Raw genomic sequence first — 26632 nt, 5'->3', positions numbered from 1 at the left:
TGCACGCGTACACACACAAAACCACAAATGAATTAGGGAAAAAGTCATGAAATGCTAAGAATGATGGAAAACCTTTTGCTCAGTTGGATCTATCTATAGACCTGCCTAATCAATGTTTAAACCTTTAAAATAGTTTTGTGAATGTGGTGGGATGAAATTGTAAGAGTGAAAATATTTGTAAGGGCCTATTAGTACCAGTCAAGTGGCTACTCTTGGCCCCACTTGGAGGTTTGGATTGAAAGCTCCACGTTTTATCATCCCCACTGCGGCCTCGTCACGTGACGTCACACGACTTCCTCACTACTCCACCCGCAGCAGCCATGATGGTAGGTGTTATTCACAATTTACTCTAGCTAGCTAACCTTATTGTTTTATGTGTGCAGTCATCTGACACAGACACATTCATCAGTAAACGATGCTTACGGTAATGTGGCTAACGCATGTTGTCTTGTGCCGTCGTCTTCTGTTTAACGTTACCTAGCAAGAAGGGCTGGACGATGGTCCCGATTTCCTCTCGGAGGAGGACAGAGGAGTAAGTTTTTTTCTTCTTCTTAGATTTAAAAAAATATTTACCTTATTTGTCTCTGGTCGTAACAGTTAACTAGATTAGCTATTTGCTTTATTTGTATTCTGCAGTAATTACTTATTGCATGATCTGATCAGCTGTTAGACAGGTGACAACTGACGTCAAATTGGTTGAATAGCTAACGTTAGGCTAAGTTAGCTACAGTAGTCAGTTTGACCACATCAGAAGTCAGTTGACTTCCTAGCTGGCCAGCAACTGTTACAATCCAGTAGGTAGCGCCCTCTTGTTAATTGTGAACATACGTAACCTTATTTTAACTTCTCAAATAAGAAGTGTATTGCCATTGCTAACTAGTAGCACACCCATCTAACTATGCACATGTATTAGCTTTCTGCTATTGTTTTGCTGGCTAGTTTGCAAGCTAAGCTAGGAAGTACACAGCCATCATTTGACAGAGCTAACTAGCCGTTATGTAATTGTTGTGTCCTGTTGGAGCATTAGCTATGTAACTAGCAGGCATTGCATGATTGCCATTCTGTTCATTCATTCAGAATGCTGAGCAATATTGTGCTAGCTTGCTAGTATAATTGGATAACAACAACATGACTTACCTTAGTAGGCAAACAAATGAGGAAGACTACTGTCAACATTCGTTTAAAGATTCACATACTGTCTCATTTGTATTTTGGTATATCCCTCTCCTCCAAAAGGGGAAAAGCAAACAGTAGAGTCTTGCTATATCTATCATCTCTTCTGTGGAATGTAGCCAGCTTTAGTTGTGGGGAATGGTGATTTTTGTCATTGGCTTGTCACTAAATACAATATCTATTACAATATTTTACAGCCTAGGGCAGTCAATGTTGACCTCCAAACTGATGCAACACTCCAAGTGGACATTTCTGATGCATTAAGTGAGCGGGACAAGGTTAAGTTTACTGTCCATACTAAGGTAAGAGAGTTTGCCCATTTGTCAATATTTCTTCCTGTTTGCCCTGACACTTGGCACATAAAATGTCAATAACACAGATAAAACAATGAGACAGACATTTCACTGGATGTATAATGTGAAGCATCCGCTTGGCCGACAGTGGGAGAAGATGGAACGAGATGGATTTTGGACTACATTTTGATAATTTTCTCATCGATGAAACATTTGATCTCAATTCAGTTTTCTGTTCCCAAAACTGGAATCTGTTATGAACAGAGTGCACCAAGTTATGTAGACTTTACCCGTTGCAAAAGTTTAAAAAATTGCGTTGTTTAGAAGGAGTGCGATAGCGAATGGGGTTATTTCACACACACACTGCAAAGAGTAGGCGTTCCCTAACGGAAACATGCAGATGCATGCTGGAACGCACCAATAGGATCTCGCTTGTTCCCATTAGAAACGACAGGCTGTGGTCTCTTGGTTTAGTTATACAAATCTTGGCAATAATGTGCGTTTCTCTGGCTGTCTGAATTGAGACAGATGTCACATGACTTGCAAATATGTTCCTCCCCAGCAGTTGTGTTATCGCCACATTAATTTTGTCTTCTGAATCCTAGTGTGTATGCAAAATATGCTTTGTTGAAGTCATGGAATGCAAATTAAGATCTGTGCATGATCACATTCCACTCCATTTTCAATGCAGAGAGAATTCCAGTAGTCATTACCTTACACTAACCTCATAATGTCATGGGTTTATGTTTTTACGGCAACTTTGATCATGTTGCAAGGACTCTTGTGAAGGAAGGAATTCAATCATGATTGAAGGGGGTTAACCTTTGCCTTGACACTTCAGATCATTCTGATCCAGATCGTCTGGCTTTCCCCTTTTATTGAGCTGCACATTCTAATTGGCAGAAAGATATTTTTGGAAGAGCCATAGATATGCCATACTCTATTCGGCTATGATTTTCAGTAGAATTTGTTCCACTAGTGACCAATTCCCCTTGGACTGCTGCGCAGAAGAAATATGAGCCTGTGCAGAGAAGCACAAGATTCAACTTTCTACAGTTTTCCCCTTCAGTTAATACTATCATCGTTTCATTCTACTGTGGGAACTATGATTGAATATACGCAATATTAGCCACTTTCAATGTAATATAGCTAAACAAAACAAACTATGCAAGATTTAGTTTGCAAAACTAACTGCAAGAGATTTTCTTGTAGGTAGAGCGCATTGGAGTAGGAGCATTGACAGGCACGGCTCAGGTCCATACTATACTTTGTCTGATTCTCTGTAATAATTGCCTGGGAATAATAATGAATATTATTTTGTAAAGTGGTTTCTTGCATCACACATTTTCAGTCACCTCCTTGTCTGAAGGACAAGTGGATAAATAGGTTAATATCAAGCCCTGCATGTTTTTTTTTTGTGTTTTTTTTTCAGAGTCTCATGGACTGTAGGCATTGTAGACCACACATTGGCTGCTACTATAGGCTGAATGAGAGAACAGCTATTTCCATGTTAAAATGTTATGGGATGTGTTTTTCTCCATTGTCTTTGATGGTAGGCCACTCTGGTAGGCCTATATTATGATCAAATAGCCACAGTAGCCTACTTGGCCACTGTTAATACTGTTACTTAAAGCGGGTACACCCTCTGTTCACAGTAAAACTGTTACTTAAAGCAGGTACACCCTCTGTTCACAGTAAACGCGTGCCGGAAATTGCACAGAATTTTCACAACGGTCAAGTTTGTGCTCAGCAGACCTGAAATTTGCTCAGTGCACAAAAAAACTAAAAAAATGTTAGTGACATCTGATTTCTACTGTTTTGTTTCCCAGAGCACTCTTCCTAACTTCAAGCAGAATGAGTTTTCAGTGGTGCGGCAGCATGAGGAGTTCATCTGGCTTCATGACTCCTTTGTGGAAAATGAGGAGTATGCTGGCTACATTGTAAGTACTGAGCCCCATCAGATATACTCTGTGGTTGAGTCCCAAATGGCACCCTATAAAGTAGTGCACTATATAGGGAATAGGGTGCCATTTTGGGATGTTTTGGCTTTCAGGATAAGTACATAAACTTAGTGTTTTGTAAAACAATGTAATTATGAATTGTCAATCCCCTTTCTTATTCAAACTCCTTGGTTCCATGCAGTAATGAACTTAGCAAGATGTTAAATTTCAAACACTGTACTGATTCAAGTGTTGATTCCCCATAGATTCCCCCAGCCCCTCCAAGACCTGACTTTGATGCCTCCAGAGAGAAGTTACAGAAACTAGGGGAAGGTGAAGGTTCCATGACCAAGGAAGAGTTCACCAAAATGAAACAGGAACTTGAAGCGTGAGTGATTTAGAGTTCATGGACGGGTTCATTAGGGCACATTGTGTTTCTTATTTGACAAGTTCAGATAGTACTACAATGTTTTAGTGTTTTCTTCAATTTTGTTCAAACTGAACATGACCCATGTTGCTCTGACATTGTTTTTGTGTTTCAGTACAGTGGTTTGGTTGGGATAATTTGGTGTTATGAATACTATTGGTAATATCTAGGCTATGTCTGTGTGTTTCAGCGAATACTTGGCTATCTTCAAGAAGACAGTGGCGATGCATGAAGTGTTTCTTTGCCGTGTGGCTGCGCATCCTGTTTTGAGGAAAGACTTGAACTTCCATGTGTTTTTAGAGTACAACCAAGATGTAAGTCGGGTCATAATGACCAAGTTAGGATTTTGGAGACGATTGTTGCTGTGGAGATGTTCTTAGACAAGCTCTCTCTCGTTTTCATGAACTTTAGATAACTCAAAAGGTTAGTTGGATATGCCTGGAAACATTAGAATATGTCATTCCCTTACCATGTCTTAGTTTTATCATTGTCATTTTGTCCTTACCTTTTGTTCTTAGCTAAGTGTACGAGGCAAAAACAAGAGGGAGAAGATGGAAGATTTCTTCAAGAATGTGGTGAAGTCTGCAGACGGTGTGTTAGTGGCAGGGGTGAAGGTGAGTTGGTTCGCTTTTCTATGTAAACCATTCGTCCACTCTTCTATGTAAATCCATTCAGCCAAGCAAATGGGTATTGAACTTGCTTTGAGTTGTATATTATAAGGCACAACATAAGCATTTCACTACTTAAACAATGTTTAAAAAACATTGTTCACATCATGAATGGCGCTCACATTTGTGTAAACAAATTTGACAAATGCATTTCTTCCGATTTGTATTATTTCTAACAGTTATTACTTGTATAAAGTTTGATGTGATTGTCTTTTGGATTTCAGGATGTAGATGATTTCTTTGAGCATGAGAAGACATTCCTTTTAGAGTACCATAATCGTGTCAAAGATGCCTCCGCCAAATCTGATAGAATGATCAGGTCTCACAAAAGTAAGTCTCCTCTGTCGCATAATCTCCACGTGCTAGGTAAGCTTTTTGCTATATACATGGATTTGAATCAGTTACTGAGAATGAGATTGATTTGAGTAATTCCAATTGGAAGTGTTGAAATGCATTTTTTTTTGGTGAACTGTGAGTGGGACTGAGTCACTTTGGTATTATGTTTTAATGTTTGTGGAAACCAGCCTGTCTGTTTGTCCATGTGCTGTACATTGTATTTTACGTCTATTTTTTTGTTTTATATTAATTTGCTGACAAATATGGAAATGGGTAAGTTGTATGTTTATTTGTAGTTGGGTCAGTCAGTCTTAAAGTATTGGGGATGACAGCCGACTCATTTCGAAACTTTGTCATGTTCCATTTGTAAAAAAATATATATATATTTAAATGATGAGGACAATATCTTGTATATATCCTAACAGGTAAGAGTCATGTCTTTAGTTTCGCGAATTAAAAGTTTGGCAAAGCTTCAGGATAAAATTTCACTCATAAATATATAGTCGTCTGTCATTCCCATGGATCAGACAGTACATCTGTCATGTCTTAAAGTCCGGTAAGAACTTTTATGTATTGTAATATACTTCATTTCCACAACATTAAAACGGAATACTATATTAGAAAAGTGACTCACTGCGAATTTGATCATGTCCAGCTGCAGATATTATTTTCTAAAAGATTTATGCTTGCATTTTGTTCAATGCATTTTGTACATGATTGACAGACCGTCTGTGTTTGAGTACGGGGGTTTAGGGTGTTATGTAATCTAAAGTTGTGTTCTTATGTTGCAGGTGCTGCAGATGATATCAATAGAATTGCCTCCACACTGTACACTTTAGGAACCCAGGACTCCACAGATGTGTGCAAGTATGGGACTAAATTATTTGTCCTTTTCTCCCCATATATTGTTTGCTGCCAAAAAGCTTTGATCCAACTGTAACTCAAATGCAACCCACTGTTTTCCAGATTTTTCTTGAAAGTCTCTGAACTGTTTGAGAAAACACGGGTATGTTTTTTTTGCCTGGTCTTTTGATTCTATGTATCACACAATTGTTGTGTACTAGCAATGTTCACTGAAGTTAATAACTAGGCCTATATTCACTACATGTCAAGTAGCTTCATCTATCAGCTGCAATGCAGATTCGCATCAATGACAAAATTAGTTTTGTCTGAAGTCTCACATTTCTGTTGGTGTCCTTCCTCTACAGAAAATAGAGGCTCGAGTGGCTGCGGATGAGGACCTGAAACTTGCAGACTTACTGAAGTATTACCTCAGGGAGTCGCAAGCTGCTAAGGTACAATATCTAACTTGACCCTGCTTTTTTTAATCATCAAACAATTATGATCAGATACGCTGGTCTGTTATCAGAGGTAGTATCTGCGCATTTCCTGAAGAAACGTCTCCTCAATCTCCATATGTTTGCATTTGTTGGTATTGATGGATTTTCCATCAGACAGTGTGGTGTTTATTATTATTAATGTGCAAAATGGAATCTGCTGTTTCTTTCTTAAGGATCTGTTGTACAGACGAGGGAGGGCCCTGGTTGATTACGAGAACGCAAACAAAGCTCTGGACAGAGCCAGGGCAAAGAACAAAGATGTGCTTCAGGCAGAGACCAGCCAGCAAGTGTGCTGTCAGAAGTTTGAGAAAATCTCAGAGTCTGCAAAGCAAGGTACTTTATCCACTCGCATTTATATATTTTTATACTTGTTTAAGAGTATTAACAATACATTTAATACTTTTCCAAAAATTATTCCTCCCTGTTGAAAATTAAATCAGAGTCCCAGGTTTTGCATATAAGAGAAGCTAAACCAGATTCATGGATGTAGAGAAGTTAATCTGATAACGTTCTCTTTATTCCGGAGTACAGAGCTCATAGACTTCAAGACAAGACGAGTAGCAGCCTTCAGAAAGAACTTGGTGGAACTTGCTGAACTGGAACTCAAACATGCTAAGGTCATTTTGCATTACACATGGTTGTCTATTAAGACAGCCTAAACTGGTGCCTGTGCTTAGTAAAAGGCTGAACCTCTTTCTCTCTTTCTCCACAGGGTAATTTACAATTATTGCAAAGCTGTCTCGGAGTCCTCAAAGGAGACACTTAGGTCTTTGCTGAAGGTTCACTGTACAGGGCTTTCCCCGCTTTGGCCTGATCTTCACTGTGAAGATGGAAGAAAGAGTATATCTGGGGTCAGTTTGTTTTCAGGATGCCTGTTCGTAGTCATCACTACTACCAGAGACACCAAACTCCCTCCACAACCCACACTAAAAGCGTGAGGAAGCCAGTGTGGAATACCTGCAAAATCCACACAGCACATGAATCTATAACTTTGTTTAATCACGTAAACTTTTTAATTGTTAACAATCATCGTTCTCGATGGGAATCTTCTCCCAATCTATATCATGTCTGTCCAGATTTATTATTTGTTATTATTTTACTTAGAGTAATCGTTGAGGGCAATAGTTTCAGTAAAACTTTTCTGTGATGCTGCTCAGTTACTTTGTTCAAGATGAGCTGATTGTTACTATTATTAAAATGTATTGTCACTAAAAGCCTTGTAAATGTTGTATTAGTTCTTACTGTACTGCTAATGATCAAAACGATCTTTACTAATACTTTTGTTTTGTTATTTTATACAAATCCTGTTATTTTTCATTCCAGACAAGTAATGCTTCAATATGTTTGCCTTAATGTAGATTAATCCTATCAAGTATTGTAAAAAAGAAAGAAAAAAAAAGAAAGAAAAAAAGACCATTAATGGATAAGGTTGTTTTTGTTTTTCCCCAGATTTCTTTAAAGTGCTCTGTATATGAATGTTTTTTTCACTCTGTGACCAAAGCTTCCATTTATGTAGATGGAGAAATGCTGAAACAAACAGTAATACTGATAATTATGATTAAAAAAAATGAAAATAGTAATAAATGATACTATTTACCTTAGAACCCTTGTGAACATAATTCCATCCAATGTTTTGAGTAGACTCTGTTTATCTGTCTAGTTGTAATCCTTTCAGTTCTGTAGCGTTTATGACCCTGAGAAACATGGAAGAAAAGCCAGGGGAAGCCAATGGAAAATGTCCTTCAATATCATATTAAACTCGGTATCAACTGTTCATATTAAGGTTGAATAAAAAAAAGATGGCCACTTTTCAAACCGCTTGTAATAGGCTTCTTTCACCCTGGAAGTGTGTAGTGTATTAGGGGGGCATTTCATAAATAGAAGGGGGTGTTTGAGCAATTCCCTTTTACTCCAGTCATTACAAGGAAGAAACAGACATTACACGAATTAATTGAAAACTGTCCGCTACTTCAACAATTTCGTTTCTACTGATGAATCTCACTATCTCACACACCAAACTTTAACTTTGAAAAGCGCAAACCGGAAGTAATCAAGAAGTTAGCTACAAGATTCTGGCGTGCGTCTCAAAAAGTTTCCTCTGTTTATCTTTAGCTACCTCTTTAACCGTTTTCGTTGGTTAGATTGTTAGAATTCTCAAAATACCAAATGAACAGACACGTAGAGGATGATTCATATGAGATAGAGGAGCCAAGTGATGAAGAAAGAGCTGAAGACAGGTTACATGTTTTGGCGTAAGCATTTGGCTAGATGGCTAGGAGACTTAACGTAAGCTGGTGGGTGGTTCAATGCAAGCATGGTCGCTAGTGATGCTACTAGTAGGCTAACGTGTCAATGTTAATGGTTTGGGTATTGTGTTAACATTATGTTACCTTGATTTGCTTTTAGGCCCTTAAAATCTAAGACTACTTGGACAAATCTGTGATGCAGGGTTGGGGTCAATTCCATTTCAAAAAGTGCCAATTGAAATCAATGATCTCAGTCCTCCATAAGTACTTTATTGTTGGGGCGCAAAAGTTGTGAGTGTTGTTCAAACAGGATATGACCAATTTAAAACTGTACATCATCAAGACATCCCTATGTTATTGCTGTATTTCCAGCTCTGAGGATGAGCTGGAAGTGCTCTTGAACGGGACCCCGGATCAGAAGAAGAAACTCATCCGAGAATACCTCACTGGGGAGAGTGAGTCCTCCAGTGGGGATGAGTTTGAGAAAGAGATGGAGGCAGAGCTCTGCACCACCATTAAAACTATGGAGTGCAAATGGTTGCCCCTTACAGCATCAGCAGGTGGAATTTCCTTCTAGCATTATTTGTTATTTTTGTGGGGGATACTTGTCCAATTAGTATGCCTACCTATGCACAGCGTTCTGTTATGAATAGTAATAACACTTCAGCTGCATTTACTGAATTTGTTGGCCATTTTATCTCAATAACATTGTACCGCTGTACTCATTGATGAGTGTCCATCTGTCCATCCCAGGGGAGACTTCGGGTACCAGTGATAATGCTTCAACACCTGGGTTGCCAGAGCTTTATGACAATGTTTATTTTGACTCCGATTCAGAAGAGGAGGAAACGGCTCCAAGTAAGTGTGTAGCTCGGATTCATTGGTAAACCAAGCTCTGTGACACAGAGGGACGGTTTCCTGGACGCAGATTAAGCTTAGCCCTGGACTAAAAAGCAATTTCAATGGAGATTCTCCATCCAGCATGTTTTTAAGTTCACGACAGTCTTATTGTGTTGTACAGATACTGCAATAAAAAACAATAATTTGATCCTCTTCTGCAGGTAGTTCGTTGGGTAAGAGATGCAGGAAACAGCGATCCATCCCCACCAACGATGAACTACTGTACGACCCTGATGAGGATGACCGGGATCAGGCATGGGTGGACACCAAGAGGAAGAGGTAAGCAATGTACAGTGCCTTGCGAAAGTATTCGGCCCCCTTGCACTTTGTGACCTTTTGCCACATTTCAGGCTTCAAACATAAAGATATAAAACTGTATTTTTTTGTGAAGAATCAACAACAAGTGGGACACAATCATGAAGTGGAATGACATTTATTGGATATTTCAAACTTTTTTAACAAATCAAAAACTGAAAAATTGGGCGTGCAAAATTATTCAGCCCCTTTACTTTCAGTGCAGCAAACTCTCTCCAGAAGTTCAGTGAGGATCTCTGAATGATCCAATGTTGACCTAAATGACTAATGATGATAAATACAATCCACCTGTGTGTAATCAAGTCTCCGTATAAATGCACCTGCACTGTGATAGTCTCAGAGGTCCGTTAAAAGCGCAGAGAGCATCATGAAGAACAAGGAACACACCAGGCAGGTCCGAGATACTGTTGTGAAGAAGTTTAAAGCCGGATTTGGATACAAAAATATTTCCCAAGCTTTAAACATCCCAAGGAGCACTGTGCAAGCGATAATATTGAAATGGAAGGAGTATCAGACCACTGCAAATCTACCAAGACCTGGCCGTCCCTCTAAACTTTCAGCTCATACAAGGAGAAGACTGATCAGAGATGCAGCCAAGAGACCCATGATCACTCTGGATGAACTGCAGAGATCTACAGCTGAGGTGGGAGACTCTGTCCATAGGACAACAATCAGTCATATATTGCACAAATCTGGCCTTCATGGAAGAGTGGCAAGAAGAAAGCCATTTCTTAAAGATATCCATAAAAAGTGTTGTTTAAAGTTTGCCACAAGCCACCTGGGAGACACACCAAACATGTGGAAGAAGGTGCTCTGGTCAGATGAAACCAAAATTGAACTTTTTGGCAACAATGCAAAATGTTATGTTTGGCGTAAAAGCAACATAGCTGAACACACCATCCCCACTGTCAAACATGGTGGTGGCAGCATCATGGTTTGGGCCTGCTTTTCTTCAGCAGGGACAGGGAAGATGGTTAAAATTGATGGGAAGATGGATGGAGCCAAATACAGGACCATTCTGGAAGAAAACCTGATGGAGTCTGCAAAAGACCTGAGACTGGGACGGAGATTTGTCTTCCAACAAGACAATGATCCAAAACATAAAGCAAAATCTACAATGGAATGGTTCAAAAATAAACATATCCAGTTGTTAGAATGGCCAAGTCAAAGTCCAGACCTGAATCAAATCGAGAATCTGTGGAAAGAACTGAAAACTGCTGTTCACAAATGCTCTCCATTCAACCTCACTGAGCTCGAGCTGTTTTGCAAGGAGGAATGGGAAAAAATGTCAGTCTCTCGATGTGCAAAACTGATAGAGACATACCCCAAGCGACTTACAGCTGTAATCGCAGCAAAAGGTGGCGCTACAAAGTATTAACTTAAGGGGGCTGAATAATTTTGCACGCCCAATTTTTCAGTTTTTGATTTGTTAAAAAAGTTTGAAATATCCAATAAATGTCGTTCCACTTCATGATTGTATCCCACTTGTTGTTGATTCTTCACAAAAAAATACAGTTTTATATCTTTATGTTTGAAGCCTGAAATGTGGCAAAAGGTTGCAAAGTTCAAGGGGGCCGAATACTTTCGCAAGGCACTGTATCCACATAAAACAAACTGTTACAAAAGTGTTTTGCTATGTAAGAGGTACCAGTGCATCAAGTCTGACACCAACAGGCTCTTGACCAGCTTCTATCCCCAAGCAATACGACTGATAAATAGCTAACAAAATATCTACACGGACCGAGTTTACCTTGTATCTATATTTCAGTATTGGCACTGTCTCTGCACACTCACAGGGCCCTACACACACACACAGTCCAACAAACACTCACTCCATCATATCCTCACTCACACCTTTGTCTGTACATTATGCCTTGAATCTATTCTACCGTACCCTGAAACCTGCTCCTTTTACTCTCTGTTCCGAACGTACTAGACGACCAGTTCTTATAGCCGTTAGCCGTACCCTTATCCTACTCCTCCTTTGTTCCTCTGGTGATGTAGAGGTTAATTCAGGCCCTGCAGTGCCTAGCTCCACTCCCATTCCCGAGGCGCTCTCATTTTTTTACTTCTGTAACCGTCAAAACCTTGGTTTTATGCACGTTAACATTCACTGCTTTGGCACACTCAGCCAACCTGGATGTCCTAGCCATGTCTGAATCCTGGCTTAGGAAGGCCACCAAAAACCCTGAAATTTCCATCCCTAACTATAACATTTTCCGACAATATAAAACTGCCAAAGGGGGCGGAGTTAGCCTGCAGAGTTCTGTCTTACTATCCTGGTCTGTGCCCAAACAATTCAAGCTTCTACTTTTAAAAATCCACCTTTCCAGAAACAAGTCTCTCACCATTGCCGCTTGCTATAGACCACCTTCTGCCCACAGCTGTGCCCTGGACACCATATGTGAATTGATTTCCCCCCATCTATCTTCAGAGGTTGTGCTGTTAGGTGACCTAAACTGGGACATGCTTAACACCCCGGCCATCCTACAGTCTAAGCTTGATGCCCTCAATCTCACACAAATTATCAATGGACCTACCAGGTACAACCCCAAATCTGTTAACACGGGCACCCTCATAGATATCATCCTAACCAACCTGCCCTCCAAATACACTTCTTCTGTCTTCAACCAGGATCTCAGCGATCACTGCCTCATTGCCTGCGTCCGTAATGGGTCTGCGGTCAAATGACCACCCCTCATCACTGTCAAACGCTCCCTAAAACACTTCAGCGAGCAGTTCTTTCTAATCGACCCGGGTATCCTGGAAGGATATTGACCTCATTCTGTCAGTAGAGGATGCCTGGTTATTCTTTAAATGTTCTTTCCTTACCATCTTAAATAAGCATGCCCCATTCCAGTTTTTTTTAACCAGGAACAGATATAGCCCTTGGTTCACTCCAGAACTGACTGCCCTTGACCAGCACAAAAACATCCTGTGGCGTACTGCATTAGCATTGAATAGCACCCGCGATATGCAACTTTTCAGGGAAGTTAGGAAACAATATACACAGGCAGTTAAGAAAGAAAAGGCTAGCTTTTTCAAACAGAAATGTGCATCCTGTAGCACAAACTCCAAAAAGTTCTGGGACACTGTAAAGTCCATGGAGAATAAGAGCACCTCCTCCCAACTGCCCACTGCACTGAGGCTAGGAAACACTGTCACCAAAGATAAATCCACGATAATTGAGAATTTCAATGTCTTTTTCTACGGCTGGCTATGCTTTCCACCTGGCTACCCCTACCCCGGTCAACAGCCATGCACCCCTCACAGCAACTTGCCCAAGCCTCCCCCATTTCTCCTTCACCCAAATCCAGATAGCTGATATTCTGAAAGAGCTGCAAAATCTGGACCCGTACAAATCAGCCGGGCTAGACAATCTGGACCCTCTCGTTCAAAAATGATCAGCCGAAATTGTTGTTCAACCTCTTTCGTATCGTCTGAGCTCCCCAAAGATTGGAAAGCTGCCGCGGTCATTCCACTCTTCTAAGGGGGAGACACTCTAGACCCAAACTGCTACAGACCTATATCTATCCTACCCTGCCTTTCTAAAGTCTTTGAAAGCCAAGTTAACCAACAGATCACCGACCATTTAGAATCCCACCGTACCTTGTCCGCTATGCAATCTGGTTTCCGAGCTGATCATGGGTGCACCTCAGCAACGCTCAAGGTCCTAAGCAATATCATAACTAGAGGTTGTGCAATGTAACAGGAATATTTAGACTTATGGATGCCACCCGTTAGATAAAGTACGGAACGGTTCCATATTTCACTGAAAGAATAAACGTCTTGTTTTTTAGATATTAATGACATAATATCTGTGTGTTATCATGTTATAATTAAGTCTATGATTTGATAGAGCAGTCTGACTGAGCGGTGGTAGGCAGCAGCAGGCTCGTGAGCATTAATTCAAACAGCACTTTTGTGCGTTTGCCAGCAGCTGTTTATAACTTCAAGCCTATCAACTCCCGAGATTAGGCTCGTGTAACCGATATGAAATGGCTAGCTAGTTAGCGGGGTGCGCGCTAATAGCGTTTCAAATGTCACTCGCTCTGAGACTTGGAGTGGTTGTTCCCCTTGCTCTGCAAGGGCCGCGGCTTTTGTGGAGCGATGGGTAACGCTGCTTCGAGGGTGGCTGTTGTCGTTGTGTTCCTGGTTCGAGCCCAGGTAGGAGTGAGGAGTGGGACGGAAGCTATACTGTTACACTGGCAATACTAAAGTGCCTATAAGAACATCCAATTGTCAAAGGTTAATGAAATACAAATGGTATAGAGAGAAATAGTCCTATAATTCCTATATTAACTACAACCTAAAACTTCTTACCTGGGAATATTGAAGACTCATGTTTAAAGGAGCCACCAGCTTTCATATGTTCTCATGTTCTGAGCAAGGAACTTAAATGTTAGCTTTCTTACATGGCACATATTGTACTTTTACTTTCTTCTCCAACACTTTGTTTTTGCATTATTTAAACCAAATTGAACATGTTTCATTATCTATTTGAGGCTAAATTGTTTTGATTGATGTATTATATTAAGTTCAAATAAGTGTTCATTCAGTATTGTTGTAATTGTCATTATTATAAATACATTTTTTTAAAATCGGCCGATTAATCGGTATCGTTTTTTTTGTTTGTTTTTTTGTCCTCCAATAATCGGTATCGGCGTTGAAAAATCATAATCGGTCGACCTCTAATCATAACCGCCATCGATAAGAGACAATACTGTGCAGCTGTATTCATCGACCTGGCAAAGGCTTTTGACTCTGTCAATCACCACATTCTTATCGGCAGACTCAACAGCCTTGGTTTCTCAAATGACTGCTTCGCCTGGTTCACCAACTACTTCTCAGACAGAGTTCAGTGTGTCAAATCGGAGGGCCTGTTGTCCGGATCTCTGGCAGTCTCTATGGGGGTGCCACGGGGTTCAATTCTCGGGCCGACTCTTTTCTTGGTATACATCAATGATGTATCTTGTTGCTGGTGATTCTCTGATCTACCTCTACGCAGACAACACCATTCTGTATACTTCTGGCCCTTCTTTGGACACTGTTAACTAACCCCTAGATGAGCTTCAATGCCATACAACTCTCCTTCCGTGGCCTCCAACTGCTCTTAAATTCTGTTAAAACTAAATGCATGCTCTTTAACCGATCGCTGCCCACCCGTTCAGCATCACTACTCTGGACGGTTCTGACTAGGAATATGTGGACAACTACAAATACCTAAGTGTTTGGTTAGACTGTAAACTCTCCTTCCAGACTCACATTAAGCATCTCCAATCCAAAATTAAATCTAGTATTGGCTTCCTATTTCGCAACAAAGCATCCTTCACTCATGCTGCCAAACATACCATCGTAAACTGACTATCCTGCCGATCCTCGACTTTGGCGATGTCATTTACAAAATAGCCTCTACTCAGCAAATTGGATGCAGTCTGTCACAGTTCCATCCTTTTTGTCACAAAAGCTCCATATACTACCCACCACTGCGTATGCTCTAGTTGGCTGGCCCTCGCTTCATATTCGTTGACAAACCCACAGGTCATCTAAGTCTTTGCTAGGTAAAGCCCCGCCTTATCTCAGCTCACTGGTCACCATAGCAGCACCCACCTGTAGCACGCGCTCCAGCAGGTATATTTCATTCGTCACCCCCAAAGCCAATTCCTCCTTTGGCTGTCTTTCCTTCAAGTTCTCTGCAGCCAATGACTGGAACGAATTGCAAAAATCAGTGAAGCTGGAGACTCATATCTCCCTCACTAACTTTAGGCACCAGCTGTCAGAGCAGCTCACAGATCATTGCACCTGTGCATAGCTCATCTGTAAAAAGCCCATCCAACTACCTCATCCCCCCATACTGTTATTTTATTTATCTTGCTCCTTTGCACCCCAGTATCTGTACTTGCATATTCATCTTCTGCACATCTTTCACTCCAGTGTTTAATTGCTAAATTGTAATTATTTCACCATTATGGCCCATTTATTGCCTTACCTCATTTGCACACACTGTATACAGACTTTTTCTATTGTGTTATTGACTGTATATTTTTTATTCCATGTTTAACTCTGTGTTGTTGTTTGTCACACTGCTTTGCTTTATCTTGGCCAGGTCGCAGTTGTAAATGACAACTTGTTCTCAACTAGCCTACCTGGTTAAATAAAGGTGTGGGAGAGAAACAATAAAAAAAAAACACACATTTATACTGACTCTGCACATGCAAGCTGCTGCTACTCTGTTTATCTTATATCCTGTTGCCTAGTCACCTTACCCCTATACATATTTACCTCCATCACTCCAGTATCCCTGCACATGTAAATATGGTATTGGAACTGAGCATACTATATATTTCCTGTATTAGGGTTAGGGTTGCACATGAGGCCTCATCTTCACTGTCACCTTCCAACCTTGTTGAGGATGGCTCGTTGTCAGGCTTAAAAAGCCTCAAATTTGCCCGGGTGGTCACCAACTTTTCAACCCTTGTATTGGTCAGCCTGTTGCGTGCTTTGGTGTGTGTCTTCCCAAACAAGGACCAGTTGCGCTCTGAGGCGGCCGATGTTTGTGGGATTTGGAGGATGATGGAGGCAACAGGGGAAAGAGCCTCGAATCCACAAAGTCCCTTCCACCAGGTGGCTGATGAGATATGTTGGCACGACTGCCATATTGCATCTCCATCCCAAAGCCCTTGCTTGGAAGTGTACTTAGCCAGACTGCCAAGAACCTTGCCTTTATCCAGGCCAAGGTGGCAAGACACGGTAGTGATGACACTATAGGCCTTGTTGATCTCTGTACCAGACAGGATGCTGTGGCGTGTATGGGCTTCAGGCAGAAGTCTTCTCGCTTTTTCATGCATTTCAGAACTGCAGTTTCCTCTGCTTGGAGCAACAGTGAAGTGGGAAGGGCAGTACAGATTTCTTCATCAGTCAGACAATGGCATTGTCACCCTCAATCCGTGCAATGGCTACTGCTATAGGTTTCAGGCTGCTTACCACTCTCTCCCAAAATACATCATCCAGGAGGATCCTCTTTATGGGGCTGGTCATATCGGCAGACTGATATGGCCATTTCTTGGAGAGACTCCTTCCCCTCCAGGAGACTGTCAAACATGATGACAACACCACCTTAACAGGTGTTGCTGGGCAGCTTCAATGTGGTGCTCTTATTCTTCTCACTTTGCTTGGTGAGGTAGATTGCTGCTATAACTTGATGACCCTTCACATACCCAACCATTTCCTTGGCTCACTTGTAGAGTGTATCCATGATGTCCTTGAGGAGCAGATTCAAAGCATGAGCAGCACAGCCAATGGGGGTGATGTGAGGGTAGGACTCCTCCTCTTTAGACCAAGCAGCCTACATGTTCACAGCATTGTCTGTCACCAGTACCTTCTGTGGTCCAAGGCCATTGATGACTGCCTTCAGCTCATCTGCAATGTAGGGCCCGTGTGTCTGTTGTCCCTTGTGTCTGTGCTCTTGTAGAATACTGGTTGAGGGGTGGAGATGATATAGTTAATTATTCCTTGCCCACGAACATTCGACCACCCATCAGAGATGTCTGTTTTCTCTATGATGTGCTTGACCTTCACTTGAACTCTGTTGAAGTCTGCGTCCAGCAAATGAGTAGATAAAGCATGTCTGGTTGGAGGGGTGTATGCTGGGCGAAGAACATTCAGAAATCTTTTCCAATACAAATTGCCTGTGAGCATCGGAGGTGAAGCAGTTGCCCGAGCTTTGTATGCAAGACATTCATCAGCATTTCTCTATGTTCCTCCATTGAGTAATAAAATCTTCTGATTCCAGGAGGACCATGAGCTGTTGCTATTGATAAGGTGTCTGATTAATCATTTTCACCTCGAATAGAAGTAGAGGGACTTTTGTCAGAGGTTGCTTGTTGTGAGCGCTGAGTGAACTTTTTGCACTTGGCCAGATGATTCTGCATCTTTGTTGCATTCTTCACATATGATTTGGCACAGTAGTTGCAAATGTACACAGCTTTTCCTTCTACATTAGTAAAGATTAGAAATAAATTAGTTTTTTAAAAACAAATACAGTTCCATGTACAGATAAATAGTTAAGCAGTTAGATTAAACAACTCCTTTGGATAAATGTTTTAAAATGAATCATGTATGGAAACGGGTGAATTAATAATACTCAGTTAGCAGGCTCAAGCAAGCTAAAACCCACATGGTAGCAAAAACAAACTAGCATAAATTGTTAACGAGTTAGAAATGATTTACACACACTTTGCTGTAGGCTACTATTTACTAGTTAACAAAAAATCATGTATGTCATATAAAATATATTTACCCCGTCCAGTATTGTAATCAAAATTTACCAGAAAGGATGTGGTCCTTGGCTCAGACATTGTAGTAGTGTGGGCTCAATAGCGTCTCATTAGTGTGCAATATCTTGAGAATCAGCTGTACATGTGATGGAAGAGTGCACTGCACACGTGATGGAAGAATGCACTGTTCATGCAGAGGGTTCACTGTTATAAGCTAACTGTTTTTGATGAATTTAAGCATGGAACATTTCTGGAAAAATTCCAACCCTTTGCAACCCTATATAGTATACTTGCTTACTTTATTGTGTATTTCTTGTGTTTCTTTTATTTTTTTCTAGTAAAACATTTTTGGTTTATTGAATTATTGGGCTTTGAGTTTGTAAGAGAGTCATTTCACTGTACTTGTGCATGTGACATAAAAATAAAAAATAACCAGGTGAAGGTTTAAAGAAAATCTAAATATTTAGGGTCGGTTTCCCGAACCCAGATTAGGAAAGCATGCTTGGAGAATCTCCTTTGAACGTGCTTTTCAGTTCATGAGTAGGGTTTGTTTTGGTCACAGATGTCAATTATGTTCCCCTGTTTGATCAGGTACAATGAAAAGAGAAGATTGCCATCTTCACAGAACAGAAGAGGGCAGTCCCAGGGGCTTCCAAGCAGCGATGCTGTCCTTAACTGCCCAGCATGCATGACCATGCTGTGCCTCGACTGCCAAAGGTAAGAAATTAAGACTTGTAGATTAATTTGGCCGTGAATATTGTCGAAATAGAAGAAACATTTAATTTGTCTGAGTTTTTTTTTTGTCCACAGGCATCACAAATACAGGACCCAATACAGAGCCATGTTTGTCATGAACTGCACAGTAAACAAAGAGGAGATTTTACGGTACAAAACACTCAACGAGAACAATCTGAGGAACAGAAAGAGGAAAGGGCGTCAACCAGAGCCAACAACGGCAATTGAAGCCACAGATTCAGGAGTGGTGGTGGGTGGAGAGATCTACCATCCTGTCCAGTGCACAGAGTGCTCCACTGAGGTGGCAGTGCTCGATAAGGACGAGGTCTACCACTTTTTTAACATCCTCGCCAGCCACTGCTAAAATGACTGTTGCTGTGACCTTTGATATCTCTGTTAAAACATTTGTTACCTGAATGTACATGGCAACATATTTTTGTGTTATAATTGCCTGAAGGCACATGCCAACATATTTTTCTGTTATAAGACCGGTGTGTATTTTGTAAAGGTATGCTGTACAGCCACGGTCTTCCAACGTTATATTAAGTTTACCCCTATGGTATTTATTGTATTTTTCTTGATATTTTTTTGTGTGTGTGTGCAACAAATCTACTTATTTTGTTTTTCTGAAGTTGGACCTGGCTACCATAGATATTTGGTCATTAGTACATATCAAAATAAAATGTTTTTAATATTTTGTAGTTAAACTCTCTTACTTAACTTTCCTCTGATTGTATTACTAGAAATAATAAGAAAACAAAACATACATTTGAGTTTATTGCAATGAGCAAAAATGTAAAGGGAATATTTCAACCCAATGTCATTGAATCATGTAAACTAGATCTTAGTTGTAGCATATGATTTGGCAGAAAGAGATTTGGTTCAGATTTATCCTAAAAGTTTTATCCAAAAGCAAGGAGGGACCAAATATGAAGGGGCCACCGCATGGGGACATTACTGGTCCCCAGTGGGTTTAAATTAGCACCAAAGATTGTACTTTCCATCTCCATTTCTTTGGTAGCAGTGTATTTTATAGAATAAGCTTTTCTTTTGAAATCCGAGGTGTCAGTACAGGAAAGGAAGTGGGAACTCCCCTTTACGTGTCGTTTTTCATGGAATTCGTGATTGGTTGACAAAGAAAAACGTGTGATTAAACGTCATTGTCACCAGGAACTAATCGGCGATCATTAAAAAGAAGAGAGAATACGACGTAAAGTTATGGCGTTTGAAGATGTCTGGAAGAAAATCTCCTGGTTGTATTACCAGTATATTCTCGTCACGGCTTTATACATGTTGGAACCTTGGGAGAGAGCAATCTTCAGTATCCTTTTTGGGTCGAGAATGGTTCGAAAATAACTCGTCTACCTGGGTATCTTAGCTTGAGATAGGCACGGTGTTGTAGTTCATTACCTTATGTAGTCGACTGAACTCAACGTTTTGCAATGTAGTTGAGCGGGGACTAACTAGTATGGTAAATCTTAGCGTTTAGTCGGCTACACCTTGCGCTATAATTTCGAGTCGTTACAAAGTAATAAACAATTACTGCTGATGGACAACCGTACTAGTCCGCCCTAGGACAGTGTAGTGTGGTGAAATTTGTCGAATTTTTACAGCCAGGTAGTAGGGCCTTGTCGCACCTGTAAAAAGCGTGTTTGCGCAACTCTCGCGAAATGTGGAACTCTGGTCTCCATCTGTATTTCAAATATTAATTCCATTTGCTTTATCTGGCATAAGACGTGAATGTGTTGACCAAATATTTTTTATAACTAACCCACGATAGACCGCAGCTTGTCGTTTCCAATATCAACAAATTAATCATAGTAGGCAAAACAACCAATGAGTTATTTGCATGTATTTACATATTTTCTTTATGGAACGGCTGAAGTGCGCGTGTGCAATAACCAGTAGTGTGTGTGCCACAGAAAGTATTTGACTCAAGCCACAAAATTAAGGGAAATCCACCCCTCAAATTTCCTAATTTCCTTTAGCCACAAAATTAAGAAGGGGGGGGGGGTTTCATCAGGCCAGAAAATAGCCTTGCCGAAATCCCCCCACCCCCTTAATTTTGTGGCTAGAGTCAAATACTTTCTGTGGCACACACTACTGGTCAACATGAGCTACCAAAATGACCCAAAAGTGTGCCAGGCCTTGCTGTCCCAAGATAAAAAAAGATTTTGGCAGGCAAGATAGCCTTGCCGAACCCCCCCTAATTTCCTTAATTTTGTAGCTAGAGTCAAGTACTTTCTGTGGCACACATCAGAGTCAAATACTTTCTATAGAACAATAGAACAAACTTCACATCAGGATAGGCAACTGAAATTAATAATTAATTTGTGTGTTATATTAAACACAAGAGGAGGGAGTAAAATGTAGGCAAGCAATAAACATTTCAGAACAACTACTAGTCGAATAAAACATGGGAGAGATGATGCATTTTGGCAAAGAGATTTATTTATATACTAATACACTTGAAACAAATAGCCAAACTGAAAACTGCAGACATTACTAGTGCCTCCCCGTGATCAAACTGACATAATAAATCAAATCAAACGCAGCTTGAACAGAAATCTCAACTAGCAAGCAAGTTGCAGCAATGAGTGGGTACGAGTTTACGTGAAGGGGGGTGGAATTCTGTCAGGGGGGAGCTTTTTGGCACAACACCGGCCATTGGGCTTCCTCTCTGCATATTTGGTAGTGAGTGGAAACGTCAACCAGATTCTTCACACTTATACATCCCGTGAAATATCAGTGTCATTGTTCTATCTGTGTGTAGACTGATAGTTATATCAAGTAAGTTGGAAACTGGTATACATTTTTTTTTAAAGGCAAGATATGACTATCCAAAAATTTGTGAAGACATCACACTAGTAAATTATCTGATGACTGAAGAATTATACATTAGCCTGCCAGTGCCTACCCATTTGTATTGGTCCTAGTTGTAAGACTGAAATGAAATGTACACTGAGTGTACAAAACATTAGGAACACCTGCTCTTTCCATGAAAGACTAACCAGGTGAATCCAGATGAAAGCTATGATCCCTTATTGATGTCGCTTGTTAATCCTTAAATCCATTGATGCACCCAATCTAAGAAATGTAATCAAAAAATCCCCATCAAAATCCGTCAGTTTAAACTAGAGATATGTTTTTTTGTTGCATAGGCTGTGTCTCAATGCACAGCATCCGCCTATAGGGGTCTAAACAGAAAACACAAACGGAGCCGACGGAGCATAGCACAGTGTCGCAATGTATTTTTCCTCACAAAAGGGGCGGCTCCTTGTAATGCGCTCCGACAGTCGAGTACTTCCGTGCCACATGAAAATTGGAACTCACTGTATCGTCCCATCCATAGCCGTGGGGGCAGTGTTGTGTAGGCAATGAAGCTTGATCTATAGGCTATGCGTCAAAGTACCCTATTTTGCATCGATAAGCAAATATAATCTAAGTGACTGTTCAAACAATAAACCAAACAACATTGTAGTCTTATTAAAATCTCCACCAAAATGTTTTTGGGTTAGAAGTAATAACTAGTGATTACAGGCGACTGAAGCTAGCCATGTGCTTTTTTCTCCATTACCAAAACATGACATATTTGTAGCAGATATAGGAATGAAAAAATGAGCATTAATACACGAGCACCATATCAAACTGAGATAATGTTTAGGTTACACCGGCAAGTATAAGAATATTTGCCAGGCATATTTGGGGCTCCCGAGTGGCGCAGCGGTCTAAGGCACTGCATCTCAGTGCTAGAGGTGTCACTACAGACCCTGATTCGATTCCAGGCTGTATCACAACCGGCCGTGATTGGGAGTCCCATAGGGCAGTGCACAATTGGCCCAGCGTCTTCCGGGTTAGGCCGTCATTGTAATTAAGAATTTGTTCTTAACTGGCTTGCCTAGTTAAATAATAAATATAAATCTGATCATTTCACATGGAGATGCTGAAAATCCACTTCACTCAGTGTAGATGAAGGGGAGGAGACAGGTTAAATAAGGATTTTCAAGCCCTGAGACATTTGAGACATGGATTGTGTATGGGTGCCATTCAGAGGGTGAATGGGCAAGACAAGCGTGCCTTTGAACAGGGTATGTTGCACCAGCTTGAGTGTGTCAAGAACTGCAACACTGCTGGGTTTTTCACTCTCAACAGTTTCCCGTTTGTAACAAGAATGATCCACCACCCAAAGGACATCCAGCCAACTTGGCACAACTGTAGGACGCATTGGAGTCAACATGGACCAGCATCCCTGTGGAACACTTTCAACACCTTGTATAGTCCATGCCCGAACGAATTGAGGCTGTTCTGAGGGCAGAAGGAGGTGCAACTCAATATTAGGAAGGTGTACCATATTTAGCTTACCTGTGGCTTGCTGTCTTTTACTAAAGGTCTAGGCTGCGTTTCAAACACATAAAAGACACCCTCCTCCACTTACCCTCCCTCACCTTACGCCCTTGGGAGAACCCCGTGGCCATCTTTGTCGCCGGTCCAAATGATTGGCCAAGCAAGGGAAGTTGGCAACATAAGCCCCTCAGCCCTCATTTTTGATTGAGTTTGCGAGTGTACAATTATGTTCACTCCGGGACCTGAAATACCCCATAATTCAATTTGGGATGATTGTACATCTGCTAAGAAAAGTCAGCCAAAGCTTAAAACCAACATTAATATGGAGAAGTCAACATAAGTAAAAACAAATGTAAATAAGTTAAAAATTGTGCTACTAATGCACATGACGGCTCAAACACGTATCATAAAAGTCATTTTTTTTTTGTTTGGTTGGCTTTTGGAAACGTTAGCTTGCCCATAGAACTTTCCCTGACATCACACTTATACATTGTTATTTCCAATATACCTGATATAGTCGGATGGCTAGTATTCGATGTCTTCGGATGCGTTGTCTTCTAGCCAAGATATGAAATGCAATCATAATTGACTGTAGCACATATAAAGCACACACAACAGCTACCGGTGGTTCCATGACTGAAAAAACAGTCAGGTCCACTTAATTTGAGGGCTGTTTGGAATGCCCTAGTCAATAATAGTTATAAGTATTGGTACATTTCCTTAACCTCTCTCTCAGACTCCATCCTGATATCTGTAGCAGGGATGGCTGTGTACACTGGCTACGTGTTCATGCCTCAGCACATCATGGCCATACTACAGTACTTTGAGATGGTTCAATGACACGAGTTGTACCCAAGCCTGGGTGTGCCTGTGACTGCTGTCACCATGGAATTAGAATGAATTCTCATTTTAATTTTATGGCTGTCACCTGGACCTGGAGGACAGACGGGGAGAGAGAGAACGAGGATCTCATTCCATTTCCTGGAACTATTTTTTTCTGTGCTTGTCATCATGGAAACATGAACAGTGTTCTTGGACAGGGTGGGGGGGGAGTACAGAGAGGAGTCCACTGGCACGTCTGATGTTCTAGGACATTAAACCATTGTTGTCTTACTGAGTTGCTTTGCAGTTTGCACAGCAAATGTAACGGTTTTGTTGTTTCCTATTGCACAGATATACACAGTTATTATTCACTGTACCTTTTTAGAAATCGCTTTTTATGACATTCTAAATCCCTCCTGCAATTGTTATTAGAATTTTTTTTCCCGGGGTGGCATATTTTATCACATATTCGTATATACGATTGTATACATATCTGTAAAACTTTCGATTTGATATGTTGGTTAGCAAAAATGTTATATTTGTTATGAAACTAACTGAGCAGTCTCAGGATGGAAAGCCACGTTTTGGGGGCATTGCTGAAGCTAACTGTGACATTATCTTTTCTTTAATATATGTAACAAAAATGACCAAATGTCTGTATTCTAAATCTCAAACATTTTTTTTTATTTTAAACGTTAATGTTTCTGAAGTGTCATTGCTGTTGACACATGCTCTAAAATAAATCTCTTTCGTGTGGAGAATTTTGAGGCTCCAACTTGTTTTGTCATTTCCTGTACATCTAGAAAGGTCTTGAGTAAGAAATGAGTATAGTTAATTAACATCCTAAGAAATGGAATACAGTACTTGTTACTCTGTTACTCTGCTTTGGAAGAAGCAGGTGGTAAGGGCAGAAGGTAGCTTTGCGGTTAGAGAGGCGAGCCAGCAACCGGACGGGAAACATTGGAAGGGAAGTGAGCTAGCAACCAGAGGGTTGCTGATATATAATCCTAGATGCCATTGCCTGCTGTTGTGCCCTTGAGTAAGGCACTTAACCCCCCCACAACAACAACAGCTCCCAGTGTGGCAGCCCCCCCGGACCTCTCCAAAACATGTATGTGTGTCTTTTGGAGGGGTTAAAAGGGGAAGTCAAATTTCAGTTAGTCCATGTGTGGATTTGACCATTAAAGTGATCTTCATCTTAAAAGTCAATATATTGTTTAAATAAAGATTTAGTGTTGTGTCACATAAAAATCTTATCTGGTTTGTGTGAAAGATAACATCATGAATGATGTGAAGGCAATGACATAACTATTTAAAATATTTCCTCATGCCTAGCTTGCCACTCAGTTGTCAATCAAAAGGTCGGTGGGAGTGGCTGTAATAAGGAATAACCAATGGCCAAATTCAACACACTGACTGGCACAGGCTCGAAATTAAAATAGCAGCTGGTTACTTTTTAAGCTTGGGGGTGATGATGTTCTCACGTACACACTCTGCACGTTGCCTGGAGTTTGTACTGCTCCTCTCAGGTCTAGTGTAAATAAAGTGCTCAGCCCGCCAGCGTTGCAACTAGAATTAAGCTCCCTGTGAGCTGAAGCAACAGTTCAGCTGTTGGTGAGGGAGGGAGACTTGTGGAAAACAAAACCTGTTCACCCTTCACATCACTCTCTTGGGTCGTGTTCAGTATAGGGAGAAAACGATTTCGAAACCGAGAGGTACTGCCTGAACTTGTACAATAAGAACACAGCTTTTTGTGTTCTGTTGTGAAACGTTTTGCTATGGTGTGCCCTACTGGGCACAACCCTGTTCAGTTCCTTCTCAGAAGAATCCATCCTGACTTTCTTTCAACTTTCAATTATTGGCCAGAGCCTTAAAGTGTGTATGTATCCTATAAGGTTGTGCTCAGACTGTCTTAGTCATGTAGGCTACAGTAGGCTATGGATATGTACAAAATATTATTCTATTCTAAGTGCCCAAATGACCTATGCTCCATTCATTCTGTTATCAATTATCTGTTGGATGTTTCCTCCACTTTATTTTGCTTGTTGACTGTTTATCATATGAAATCTGAGAGACAAACTAAGACCTAAATCTATATTCCTTCCATAGGTCTACAATGACGACAAATGAAGTTAATATATCTTTTGAAAATATTTCACTGTTTAATACTCGGTGACACAACACCCAGCAAGAAGTACCAGCTTGCCAAATCAAGTTTATAAAGCAGGACTCTTGTAACTCTCTGCAGTGGGTAGTCTCACGTAGGCTAGGCATGCATTTCTCAGAAATCACAGACAGTATTCTTTCTGTCTGCTCAGAAAAATGTAGGGGATCTGTTGGCCTGTCTGTCAAACGTATATATGTTTATTATCTACATCAGGTTTCGGATGGTTGTACATTTTTAATTTATATAGTGATTGAATGCAAAACTTAAGAAACAGAGATTTCATCCATAGCACTGCAGTTTAAAACAAATGTTCAGGAATGAAAATATGTTATGAGAGTTTGTCAAATCATCCTCAGTCTTTTTCAAGTTTTCTATTTAGTTGTTTTATTGTATAAATAGCCTCCAAATATAATATTGCATTTATAAGGCCTCTTACAATTTATACATAATTCTATATTGTGAGCTTTAATGAGGAGTACATTTATCACATCTGAATATAAGAAATTAAACACATTTTTAGAACCAAGGCAGTTCAGGTCCAAAATCACTTCTGATAAGAGTTATGTTATTAATCCATGATCATGTGCATTGTTCTTTAAATGGCTCTTATGATTAGGGAGGTGAAATTAAATCTGCTTTACAATTAAGAT

The 26632-nt window shown here is 40.5% G+C and overlaps 3 protein-coding genes across 5 annotated transcripts; all 3 read left to right on the top strand.

Moving 5' to 3' along the window:
* Window positions 1-227: 227 nt before the first annotated feature.
* On the top strand, window positions 228-7992 carry LOC110505779 (sorting nexin-6). The gene is made up of 14 exons (XM_021585212.2): window positions 228-326; window positions 482-532; window positions 1371-1475; window positions 3296-3406; window positions 3673-3794; window positions 4024-4147; window positions 4352-4447; window positions 4726-4831; window positions 5629-5704; window positions 5804-5843; window positions 6046-6132; window positions 6351-6510; window positions 6709-6794; window positions 6890-7992. The coding sequence occupies exons 1-14, from the start codon at window positions 321-323 to the stop codon at window positions 6941-6943; spliced, it is 1224 nt and encodes a 407-aa protein (XP_021440887.1). The 5' UTR covers window positions 228-320; the 3' UTR covers window positions 6944-7992.
* A 131-nt stretch (window positions 7993-8123) lies between these two features.
* Window positions 8124-19348, top strand: LOC110505780 (E2F-associated phosphoprotein). 3 transcript variants are annotated; one of them, XM_021585215.2, is made up of 6 exons: window positions 8124-8463; window positions 8796-8983; window positions 9177-9281; window positions 9485-9602; window positions 18506-18631; window positions 18725-19348. In XM_021585215.2, the coding sequence occupies exons 1-6, from the start codon at window positions 8393-8395 to the stop codon at window positions 19011-19013; spliced, it is 897 nt and encodes a 298-aa protein (XP_021440890.2). In that variant the 5' UTR covers window positions 8124-8392; the 3' UTR covers window positions 19014-19348. The 3 variants fall into 3 exon arrangements, with proteins under 3 accessions (XP_021440890.2, XP_021440891.2, XP_021440889.2); XM_021585216.2 differs by having other exon boundaries at window positions 8128-8471; XM_021585214.2 differs by having other exon boundaries at window positions 8138-8429.
* Window positions 19349-19828: 480 nt separating this feature from the next.
* sptssa (serine palmitoyltransferase, small subunit A) lies at window positions 19829-24588 on the top strand. Its single transcript, NM_001165152.2, is given in 2 exon segments — window positions 19829-19970; window positions 23730-24588. Coding segments are annotated over 2 exon segments (207 nt in total). The 5' UTR covers window positions 19829-19867; the 3' UTR covers window positions 23834-24588.
* The last annotated feature ends 2044 nt before the right edge of the window (window positions 24589-26632 follow it).

Source organism: Oncorhynchus mykiss, chromosome 25 (genome assembly GCF_013265735.2).
Source record: "Oncorhynchus mykiss isolate Arlee chromosome 25, USDA_OmykA_1.1, whole genome shotgun sequence".
NCBI lineage: Eukaryota > Metazoa > Chordata > Actinopteri > Salmoniformes > Salmonidae > Oncorhynchus > Oncorhynchus mykiss.
This window is presented reverse-complemented; position numbering and strand designations above follow the sequence as displayed.

Bases quoted from the DNA above. Each gene is read 5' to 3' on its own strand.
- LOC110505779 (XM_021585212.2), top strand. The intron at 1,476-3,295 runs GTAAGAGAGTTT...TTTGTTTCCCAG, and splicing joins AGTTTACTGTCCATACTAAG to AGCACTCTTCCTAACTTCAA. The intron at 6,795-6,889 runs GTCATTTTGCAT...CTTTCTCCACAG, and splicing joins TGGAACTCAAACATGCTAAG to GGTAATTTACAATTATTGCA.
- LOC110505780 (XM_021585214.2), top strand. From the start codon at position 8,344: ATGAACAGACACGTAGAGGATGATTCATATGAGATAGAGGAGCCAAGT. The intron at 8,430-8,795 runs GTAAGCATTTGG...CTGTATTTCCAG, and splicing joins GACAGGTTACATGTTTTGGC to CTCTGAGGATGAGCTGGAAG. The intron at 9,603-18,505 runs GTAAGCAATGTA...CTGTTTGATCAG, and splicing joins GTGGACACCAAGAGGAAGAG to GTACAATGAAAAGAGAAGAT.